General features: G+C 55.3%; 4 protein-coding genes across 4 annotated transcripts; 2 read left to right on the top strand and 2 right to left on the bottom strand.

Annotated features, from left to right (window-relative positions):
• Positions 1-69: 69 nt before the first annotated feature.
• SNOG_11321 (hypothetical protein) lies at positions 70-4808 on the top strand (the record flags this gene model as incomplete). Its single annotated transcript, XM_001801514.1, has 8 exons — positions 70-306; positions 393-1405; positions 1453-2082; positions 2262-2599; positions 2732-2967; positions 3017-4488; positions 4573-4646; positions 4693-4808. 6 exons carry the CDS (start codon positions 70-72, stop codon positions 4400-4402), a joined length of 3840 nt encoding a protein of 1279 aa, XP_001801566.1. The 3' UTR covers positions 4403-4488; positions 4573-4646; positions 4693-4808.
• A 497-nt stretch (positions 4809-5305) lies between these two features.
• SNOG_11322 (hypothetical protein) lies at positions 5306-6517 on the top strand (the record flags this gene model as incomplete). The annotated part of the gene is made up of 4 exons (XM_001801515.1): positions 5306-5595; positions 5675-5872; positions 5920-6012; positions 6070-6517. The coding sequence occupies 4 exons, from the start codon at positions 5306-5308 to the stop codon at positions 6515-6517; spliced, it is 1029 nt and encodes a 342-aa protein (XP_001801567.1).
• Positions 6518-6769: 252 nt separating this feature from the next.
• SNOG_11323 (hypothetical protein) lies at positions 6770-9253 on the bottom strand (the record flags this gene model as incomplete). Its single annotated transcript, XM_001801516.1, has 2 exons — positions 6770-9002; positions 9238-9253. 2 exons carry the CDS (start codon positions 9251-9253, stop codon positions 7027-7029), a joined length of 1992 nt encoding a protein of 663 aa, XP_001801568.1. The 3' UTR covers positions 6770-7026.
• Positions 9254-9418: 165 nt separating this feature from the next.
• SNOG_11324 (hypothetical protein) lies at positions 9419-10774 on the bottom strand (the record flags this gene model as incomplete). Its single annotated transcript, XM_001801517.1, has 1 exon — positions 9419-10774. The coding sequence occupies one exon, from the start codon at positions 10772-10774 to the stop codon at positions 9419-9421; it is 1356 nt and encodes a 451-aa protein (XP_001801569.1).
• Between the last annotated feature and the right edge of the window lie 368 nt (positions 10775-11142).

The following is an 11142-nucleotide window of genomic DNA, read 5'->3' on the forward strand; positions in this document are numbered from 1 at the left end:
ACTTCCCTAAGATGACCGCTCGACCTCTCCAGTATTGATTGTTCCAACCTTTCTCACTCCACAGCTCAAATGTCGAGCTCTCACCCCGCGCGGGGCAATGACGTTCCTCAAGAAGAACAGGATCGAGCGCCACCACCAACATACACTGAGCAACTCACGATAAATCATCCCACCGACGAGGCTGGCAGCTCGTCCCAGTCCAATGCCCAGCAGACGCAGAATAGCGCATCTGCACAGTCGACAACAAAACCTGAGGCATCGTCATATGCTAGCGCATACCGCCCATCAGACGCGCAGAACGCGTCAGTATGCAGACTCCCGATACACTTCACGTGCTAACAAACCCCAGCGAGCGGTCGCACTCTCAATTCGACTATGGCGCACAACACCAGCTTGGCGAAGAAGAGCCTGCGCCGAACCCGGACCAACCTCCACCCGCATACACTGAGCTCCCTGGGCAGCTGCAGGACAACAATGGGTTAGGAACAAATGCGATAGTCGCCGATGATGGGCGAGTCGACATTCGCATCGATCAGAAGAGCCGCGCACTCTCGCAGCTCATTCTCCCCCAAATTCAGCGGCAACTCAGCCAAGTGCAAGAAGACCCTGCCCCACCACCGCCATACGTCCCAGAATTCCTCGGAGGAGCCCCCGGACAAAGACCCCCTCCACCGTTGAATGTTGTCATACAAGTGGTAGGATCACGAGGAGATGTGCAGCCATTTGTGGCGCTGGGCAAAGTGCTCAAGGATACATACGGCCATCGCGTACGATTAGCAACTCATCCCACCTTCAAGGACTTTGTAATTGAGAATGGACTCGAATTTTTCAGCATTGGAGGAGATCCTGCCGAGCTCATGGCCTTCATGGTCAAGAACCCCGGCTTGATGCCAGGATTTGACACGATGCGGAGTGGTGACATTGGCAAGAGAAGGAAAGGCATCGCAGAGATCTTGCGCGGCACATGGAGATCGTGCATTGAGACTGGTAACGGTCTTGGAGTTGATCCGCTGAAACAAACCGTGGAGGAGTGGATGGGCATTGAGGACCAGTTACCTGAACAGCTGAAGAGGCCTTTTGTCGCAGACGCAATCATTGCGAACCCACCTGCCTTTGGTCACATTCATTGCGCCGAGAAGCTTGGTATCCCGTTGCACATGATGTTTACTATGCCTTGGTCGCCGACCCAGCAGTTTCCGCACCCGCTTGCCAACATCCAGTCATCAAACGCTGATGCGAACATCACAAACTACATCTCCTACATCATGGTCGACATATTAACCTGGCAGGGCTTGGGCGATGTGATCAATCGCTTCCGCAAGGACAGCCTGCATTTAGACCCGATTAGCATTGTATGGGCACCAGCAATGCTTGCTCGGCTCAAGGTTCCATTCACTTACTGCTGGTACGTCCATGGACCTCAAATTATCAATTATCTCTAACACGTTTTAGGTCTCCTGCACTTATTCCAAAGCCAAAGGATTGGAACCACCACATTTCTGTAGCGGGCTTCTACTTCCTTGACCTTGCGCAAAACTATCAGCCCGCCGCGGACCTTGCCGCCTTCCTTGATGCAGGCGAGCCACCTGTGTATATCGGCTTTGGCTCGATTGTCGTCGATGATCCCAATGCCATGACCAAGATGATATTCGAGGCAGTCAAGATGACCGGAAGGCGAGCATTGGTCTCAAAGGGATGGGGTGGCCTTGGTGCTGATGAGCTCGGCATTCCTGAAGGTGTCTTCATGCTTGGGAACTGTCCCCATGACTGGCTGTTCAAGCGCGTTTCTGCTGTTGTTCACCATGGTGGAGCTGGAACAACAGCTGCTGGAATCGCCGCCGGCAGACCAACAGTCGTTGTGCCCTTCTTCGGAGACCAGCCCTTCTGGGGAGCAATGGTCGCACGTGCCGGTGCTGGACCAGATCCTGTTCCGTACAAGGATCTCACGGCAGAGAAATTGGCCGAGTCGATCAACAAGGCATTAGAGCCTCAGTCACTCGAGCGTGCACAAGAATTGTGCAACAAGATCAAGCAAGAGGACGGTTGTCAAAAGGGAGCACAGGCATTCCATCAAATGCTAAGGTACGATGAGCTACGATGTGCCGTGCTCCCAAATCGACCTGCAGTCTGGAGAGTCAAGCGAACACAGGTAAAACTCAGCGCACAAGTGGCGACGGTACTTGCTCAACAGGGAGAACTCAATTTCTCGGAGCTCAAATTGTATGTGAGGACAGGCAGAATTTTGGGGCGAAGGCTAACAGGGACAGGCATCGCCCGCGCGAGTTTTGTATCGACGACGGACCCGTTGACCCTATCTCAGGTGGTGCTGGTGCCATAATGGGGACAGCAACGTCGATAATGATGGGCGTCGCTGATATGCCCATTCAGACCTTGAAGTTGCTCAATATACATCCTGACGCGCGAGCAAGCAAGAAGGGTAAAGAGAGAGCCATCGGCGACAATGCTTCGTCGACCGCAGAATCTAGTGGCGCCGGTCGCCCCCCTACTACGAGGACTGAGACGAATGATACAGATGTTTCTATCGACAGTACCGCTCCCGTCAGGAGTAACACAGACAAGACAGCTGTGCAGAGCCCAGGTACGCCAGGTACACCTACTCATAGACAGACGTTCATGTCCCAAGCTCTTGCTGAATCTGCTCAAGGTTCACGATCATCATCAAGAGAGCGCGCTCGGGCTCTTCGACGTGAAAGCTCTAACACAGCTACAGGAATCCGTACAAACAGCGGCACAGCGACTCCACCACCAGACAAGCCAGGGCCTGATCTTCAAGAAAGCATGACTTCGGCTGTTGATACTGGCAAAGGTCTTGCCAGGATCATTGGTGCGGGTTTCAAGTCGCCCATGGACTTTTCGTTGAACGTGGCTAAGGGCCTTCATAACGTACCAAAGCTGTATGGTGCAGAGGTTCGCCAAGTGGACAAGGTGACTGATTTCCAGAGCGGAGTAAGAACCGCAGCCAAGGTAGGCTTCATAAAACACCTCTTTGTGACAGATACTGACACAGATTCAGGAATTCGGCTTTGGCTTATATGATGGCATTACTGGCATTGTCACCGACCCATACAAGGGCGCGAAGAAAGAAGGTGCCGTCGGTTTTGTCAAAGGTGTTGGTCAGGGCATCTTCAGCGTCCCATTCCGGGTCATGGGCGGTGCCTGGGCTGTGCCAGGTTATGCTATGAAAGGAATCTATCAAGAAATGATCAAGGGCAAGGGCAAGGCCGTGCAAAATTATATCATTGCCGCTCGCATTGCTCAGGGCTACGACGAGGCAAACGGGCTCTCGACACGGGAAAGAGACGCCATAGTCAGTCAATGGAAGTATGTCAAGGTCGGGATCAAGAAGAAGAAGAATGTTGCCGAAGATCAAATGGACTCCCTGCACTCACTCGTACAGGATAAGAGGAAGAGAAGGCAAGAGAGATGGGCGCGGGTGAACTCGCACTTCAAACGACCAGAGGCGCAACCCTCGTTTCCACCAGCCATCAACGAGCACAGTGGGTCTCAGGAGCCGTCCCTGACACATAGTGTGAGTCATGGCAGCGCTGCGACGGAACCAGGACCGCGAACAATTCCGCCAGGACAACAACCAGCTTGGAGACAACGACACGCTGCAACATTTCCACGCACAAACAGCAACGAGACCCAAGAGTCGCAGGTATCCCTTGAGGCGCAGCTGATTGCTGAAGAAGAGGCGGAGCGTCGAGAACTCGAAGCCGCCATCGCTGCTTCCATCTCGCAAAACTCCCATGGCAACCTGGATGAAGACAAGCTCGTCGCTAACGCTATCCGCGCATCCATTGCTGAACTCGACCGCACGCCCGAAACGGCTAGTGTAGAAGAGGAGGAACAAGCACTCAAACGTGCCGTGCAAGCCAGTCTCGACGAAGCTGGCCGCAACGGCAGCACTGCTGAAGAGAAGAGGCTACTTGAAGAGACGATTCGCCAGTCCTTGCTAGACACGTCGCGCCGTCGGCAGCACGGTCATGATTCCGAGTGGGATTCTGATGACGATACAGAAGACGACGAGGAGTTTCAGCGGATTGTTGCTGAGTCCAAAGAACTCGCACACCTACATGCCGCACACCCAGAGGAGTACCAGTCAGCGTCGGGAGCGCAAGAGAGTGGAATCATGAACGACATTGCAGATGCTACTGGCGCGAATGGGACTCATCCCGCGGATGAAGACGAGGAGTTGAAGAAGGCGCTGGAGATGAGCGAGAAAGCCCACCAGGAGAGTATGCAGAAGTTGGAGGCACAAAAGACGGAGGAGGACATCGTCATGGAGTATGTGCGCAAGCAGAGTCTCTTGGAGGAGGAGCATAGGCAGAAGGTACTACAAGGGGGGAATACGGCTGGTGAGGGAAGTGGTAGCAAGTAACAAGTGAAGAAGTGATACCCTAGTGAATCTAAGATATGATACCTTGGATTGTTTTGATATTCAGTTCCTTTCATTGATGTATGATTGTGAGTACACGCTACATTCTAAACCCTGCAGTATGATTTATTATTCTTTCTGCTACACATATGCTGACCATCCATCCCTAATAGAATCGTGTCGCGTGTTTATCATGCATGCGAACTTGTTGCTGCAGGCCTATTTTGAGCATACAATTGCTTCTCAGGTAAGAGAGCTCATAGATACTGCTCATGTCTGATGATAGCCGCCAGGTTTCCCTGCCGTGGTATAACACTGCAGCGTCACCGCCGCGTTGCCCTGTCATGTCGCACGAGCATCCTGCTCATGCGATCACCTGTCACCTTAAACGAATGTACTCATACTCACCGCTCTCCAGACTTCTGCCTGCTTCTTCTCCGTTCCATTGGCCGGCTGTTCTCCGGCAACGGCGCGTCTGTTTGTTGCGCGTAGTCTGCACGGTGTCGCTCCTTCTGTCATAACATCTCTTGCCTTCCATCTCCTACATCCCCGCTCCACCACACTTTGATTGCGAAAGCCTTACACACAATCACTCTCTTCTTTCGATTAGAGCAGACGAGGCGATTGTTGTGTGTCTGACACCGCGTACTCGATCGAAAAGTAAGTCTACCTCACCTGCAGCGCGCGATTTGGCTCTTGCCGTTTCGGGCGGCGTGCGCACAAACTCTGCACAATCACGCAAAAGCTCTATGCGCAGACTGAATGAGAGTTTGCAAGCTCCTCGATCGAAAGGCCGGCTGCAGTCTATTGTGGCCATCTTGACGGCCACCCTTTGACCTGACCCACGCGCTGACCACGTACGCGCAGATCTTCATCAAATCAGTACAACCAACACTGCCCGTCACTATGGTGCGTGTTGCGATTGCCGCTCAGCTTTCGGGCATGGCGTCAAACCCGTATCCGAAGCCCAAGCTTCAGCAGCCCTACCTCACCACCTGCGAGCTTTGCGACAGGATCATCCCGACCAAGGACTGGAGCGCCCACAAGAACTCTAAGAAGCACCGTGAGTCTGAGGTCAAGGACAGGGCCAAAGCTGATGGTACCGACACCAACGGCTTCGGTGGTGACGCCACCGGCTTCACTGCTGACACTGGCGGCAACAACTTCACCTCCACAACTGCTACTGACGGGCTGGGGTGCCCCCGCCACCGATGCTGCCTGGGGTACCGCCGATTTTGGCGCGAACACTGGTACTTCTGGCTACGTCAACAACAGCTCCGGTGGTGGTGGCGGTCGTGCCTGCTTCGGCTGTGGCAGCGAAGATCACCAGAAGCGCGACTGTCCTCAGGGCGGCGGTGGAAGTGGCGGCGACCGCGCGTGCTATGGCTGCGGTGAGACTGGCCATCAGAAGCGTGACTGTCCCAAGGGTGGCTCTGGTGGTGGTCAGGCGTGCTTCAACTGTGGAGAAGTCGGGTATGTGATATCTTACTACTTGCTGTATCAGGACTGACATGATACAGACACCGCAAGACTGAGTGCACCCAGCCTCGCAAGCCTATGGGCGGTGGCGGTGGAGGATCTGATCGTGTTTGCTTCAACTGCAACCAGCCTGGGTAAGTCAACTCACTGTCTCCGTATGTTAAGACTGAAATGCTAATGGGCCACCACAGCCATAACAAGTCCGACTGTACTGAGCCTGCCAATGCGTCTGGTGGAAGCGGTGGACGTGAGTGCCACAACTGCAAGCAAGTCGGCCACATGTCGCGCGAGTGCCCCGAGCCCCGTGTCTTCCGCTGCCGCAACTGTGACGAGGAGGGCCATCAGTCCCGCGAGTGCGACAAGCCCAAGGACTGGTCCCGCGTCAAGTGCCGTAACTGCGAGCAGTTTGGCCACGGTGCTGGTCGCTGCCCCAACCCGGCTGTCGAGCCTGCTGATGGCGGCTGGGGCGCTGCTGGTGCTGGCGGTGACTCCGGTGCCGCTACTGGCAACTGGGGATCTGGTGGAGTTGATTCGGGTACTGCTGCTACTGCTTCTACTGGCGACTGGGCTGACGAGAGCACCGCTGCTGCCAACGGCGAGTCCTGGGGTGATGCTTCCGCTGCCACTGCGGCATGGTGAAGCCTCGTCACACCGACTACTCTCGCAACGTATGAGACAACCATCGGTTGGTTTTTCACAAGCGCGAGTGCTTCGCGGTCGAATTACAAAAAGGTGGAATGGGAATTGGATGGGATCAAGCTCAACGGGGATTCACGCGGAGATAGGTGACATCACTGTCTTCGATAAGTGATTGAATATCACTCTCAGCGCAAATGCAACCAAACACGTGCGTGACAGGTACTCCAGAGATATGACGACGAACAACAAAAATGAAAAGCGCCAACTTGGCCGCAACGTTTGAAATCCTATTTTTGTGATGTTTCTAATCTACCACTATTGAAAGAAGTCCTAAATCATGTTGAGTCATTACAAGAATTGATACTTTTAAACCACCTGAGCACTCCACAGCTCGCGCTGCGTGCTTTTATCATAAAAGTTAGTCGTATAAAACCGTCCATCAATTCATCAGTCCACATCCTTCTCTCCACTCCATCCAGAATCTCCTTCAAACAACATCGTCACCGCCTTCACATGTCAGCCATAGGGTTCCACTCAACCCACCCCTTCCTCTGCTGATCCGCCACAACAGTCAATCCCGGGCTCCTGGTCCTCAACGCGCCGCCAATCCACCCCGAGAACACAACCCCCTTACCATCCGCGCCCAAATCATCCTTCCCGCCGACAACCCCACCACTCTCCTCCCAACTCTCATCATGCAACTCCCTCAACCTGCTCACCAGATCCGCAAACTGCCCGTCCTGATACGTGCCCTTCCACTCCGCGGGAATCTGCACGTCGAAGCCGTCGACGACGACTTCTTCGCCGAGCGGGCGTTGGAGCGCCGTGAGGATCGGGTTGATCCACTCCGTTCCATTGGGGGACGCGCCCGAGGGGGGCGTGGGGCCGAGAGGACGCAAGTCAGCGCGCTCGGTGTGGCCTTCGCCGAAGAGGGAGAAGAGGGTCAGAGCGAAGGAGGAAGGGGGGTGGGAGGGGGAGAAGAGGTTTGGGAAGGGTGAAGAAGATGCAGTAGAGGAGATTGGGAAAGTGATGTTGGCGGTCACGAGGGGGTTTACTTCGGCGACGAGCACGGCGTTGGGGTTGTCGATGATGGGGCGGTTTACGGTCGGGCTGGTGCTGGGTGTTGAGGCGGCTGAGGCGCTGGAGATGGCGGATGAGGCACTTGCGGTGGACTCGGCAGCACTTGCGGTCGGTGAGCTGTCACTGACGCTGGAGGCAGATTCGGTGGCACTGGGACCTAAGGCGGGTTCGCCGACACTGACCATTGAGGTGAACAAGATGTCGCTGACGCTTGGAGCTGATTCGGCGGCGGCGATGCTTGAGATTGATTCGGTGGCAATGCTTGAGATTGATTCAGCAGTAATGCTCGACACTGCGTCGGCAGCAATGCTTGAAACAGATTCGGTAGCGGTGACGCTTGAAACCGACTCGATGACGGAGCTGGGTTCAACGGCACTGGCGCTTGTAATGGATTCAGTGACACTGGCAGATGCAACTGGCTCGCTGACACTAATACTCGAGACTGGTTCGACAGTACTGACGCTTGAGATCGGAGTGTTGGTGCTGAAGCTTGGGACCGGTGTTCCGACACTGACACTCAAGAATGCTTCGACAGCGTTGGCGCTCGAGACTGGCTCGCTGGTGCTGAAGCTTGAGATGGATGTGCTGGCACTGACACTTGAGGCCAGTGAGCTGACACTGACACTCGAGACCGATCCGACGACGCTGACACTTGCGGCCGCAATGGCACTCGAGACTGACACGCCCGCACTGGTACCGGTGACAGACGCAACGCTTGAGACCGGCGTGCTAGCACTCACGCTCGAAACCGCTTTGCTAGTACTAGCACTTGATGCAGGCTTGGTGGTGCTAACACTCGACACAAGCTTAGCGGTAGTAGCACCTCCTCCGAGTCCCAGACCGAGACTGATACTGACCCTGACCGGCGAGTTCACATCGACAACAATACCTGGCTGGCCCACCGAGACGCCTGCACTAGCAAGCGGACCAAGATTCACGCCGACATTGAGCGGCTCACCAACAGCCGGCTTGCCCAATGTAACAATTGGGGAAGGGAAAACAACCGGTCCATGTCCCAAGTTCAAATTTGGAAGGACCGGCTTCAGAAACCCATCAATCTGTCTCTTCTGCACCCCCTCGTCGCCAAACCCAACGCCAAAAGGCTCCGTAGGCGAATTTGGGTTGCCGAAGTTGCTGTTTCCGCCTACAGCGGCGAGGCTGGAGCCTTTGACGCTGAGGAGTACGCGCTTGCCGAGGGATTGGCAGTGTTGGACTTCTACGCCGAGCGCGGAGCAGTCGAGCAGGCCGGGCGCTTGGATTGCTTGACGGGAGTTGGGGACAGTGCAGCCAGGGAAGGGGAAGAGGGCCGGGTAGGCGGCGGGACCGTAGAAGCGGGAGATTAGTGGGAGGGTGAGGGTGTGGACATCGGGGGTGTTTTCGCAGAGGTTGCGGAGCGAGAGGAGGCCTGGGTTTGTGTGTTAGTATAAAGTTAGGAGGGGCAAGAGGCAAGCAAGGAGAAGAGAGAAAGAGAAGAAGTAAGAACATAGCACAAAACGCAAGCCCTGAGTGAAGGATGAGGAAAGACACAGACACATGCAAGAAAACAGCTACTACACGGGAAGGTCCAAAAGTATCACCATGATGCATCATTTAGGCGCATTAAAGTAACTACATTAGGACCTCCCATAAAGTAAAAACACCTTGCTCCACATTCATCGTCATCAATCTCCATCCTCCATCTCGTTCAGACCCCTTCCAGCTCTTACGTGTGTTTCATGCAATCGTAAGATTCGCTTTCGTACTTATCATGTCTCATGCCATAAATCGCATTTCTCAAGGGACAAACAAAATTTCAAACGATGCATGTGCGGAAAAAGCAGTTTAACGGCCGTATCCTCCAGTGGGCAAGGGAATAAACACGCTCAACGTACCAGCATCAACGACCTCTGGCGTCGCGATGGGGAGGATCACGATTGGGGTGGCGGTCTCGGTCTCGGTGACGATCGAGGTGGTGTTGGCGTACGGTGCCGCGACGTCAGATGCGTAGGAAGAGACTGGGAGTCCAGTTCCGACGGAAACAGGCGCTTCGGTAGTCTCGAAGGGAAGGGCAGCGCTCTCAACGGCGGTGACGTTGGCATAAGGCGCAGCGGGGATAGCAACAGTGACAGCGACGCTGCTTCCCGGGACACCGGTGACGGTGATGGGCACGAAGGTAACGCTTCCCTCAATGGCTTCAGCAGCGGTGGACACATTGGCGTCAGGGTAGGTGACGTTGATGGGGCTGGGCAGAGCAATAGGAGTTACCTCGGGGAAGGTGACGTTGATTGGGCTGGGCAGCGCGATGGGAGTCCCCTCGGGGAAGGTGACGTTGATGGGGCTGGGCAGAGGGACAGCGGTCACCAGGAGGGGAGCTGAAGGGTACACGGCGCCACTGGCTCCGCTGGGGTATGTGCTGTTGGGGTACAACGGGCTGGCGGCGATGGGGAGATCGGTACCAACTGGGAGGCTGCCAGTGCCAGTCGCGAGAGGAGCCACGGCGATGGAGCCAGTGCCGTAAGTAGCACCGGTGCCGTATCCAGTTCCATAACCGGTGCCATAGGGGATACCAGTTCCGTAGGAGACCGCAGTCTGGATAGGAAGAACGGCAGTAGCGCCAGTTCCGAGAAGAGCAGAGATGGCGGTTCCAAGAGGAGCGCTGGATCCAGTTCCAACAGGCGCAACGACGGCGGTGGGTTCGCCGTAAGTTGCATTGGGCCAGAGAGGTGTGCCGATAATGACGATGGGGACACCAGTTCCAGCAGAAACTGAAGGCGCGGTGCCAGTGCCAACAATGGGGACGGGAGACACGGTCTCAGTGATAACGACAACAGTGGTTGAGGTGGCGTTCTCGACGACGGTCTCAGTGATGTTGATGAGAGGCACCGTGATGTTGATCAGAGGAATCGTCACGTTGATAATAGGAAGAGTTGTCTCAATAGGAAGCGCGATTCCAGTTCCTGAGGGCAGGCTGGAGTTCACGGGTGCTGGGACGCCAGTGACAAGCGGGTTGGTGCTGAACCATCCTGTGATGTTTGCAGCGGTGGGAACAGGGCCACCGTAACCTGTAGTGGAATTGAAGACAGGGAACGGAGGCGAAGTCTCGACGGCTGACGCTGTTTCTGACTCAGTCACGAAGATAGGCGTGAGGAAGCTTGCGTTAATAGCACTGGACAGGTCTCCAATCGGCAGAATTGACATGATGATTTCGGCCTCGGAAGATGTGGCAGGCGTAGTAGACGGGTACAGGGAGACTACAACCGGGGTAGGTGTAGCTGAAGGATCAGCAGGGATGATGATCTCGATAGCGGACGAGGCAGGGCCGGTAGGATTCGCAGGCGTGGGCGTGACCGTGATGGTGACAGCAGCCGGCTCGTTGTCGTTGTCATCGTCGTCCCTAGGGCCAAACAGGCGAGTGAAGAAGTCCCTGAAGACCTCCCATGCAGTGCGGTTGTTGAGCTCGTCGCTGATGTCCTCGAAGAAGTTGGTTGGGTTCGTGGCAGCGGCGTTGGCAGCGGCTTGAATGAGCCTCAGCTGCGAGCTGGGCGTTCTGCACCGGTGATGCATCA

This window comes from Parastagonospora nodorum (assembly GCF_000146915.1).
Source record: "Parastagonospora nodorum SN15 chromosome Unknown scaffold_19, whole genome shotgun sequence".
NCBI lineage: Eukaryota > Fungi > Ascomycota > Dothideomycetes > Pleosporales > Phaeosphaeriaceae > Parastagonospora > Parastagonospora nodorum.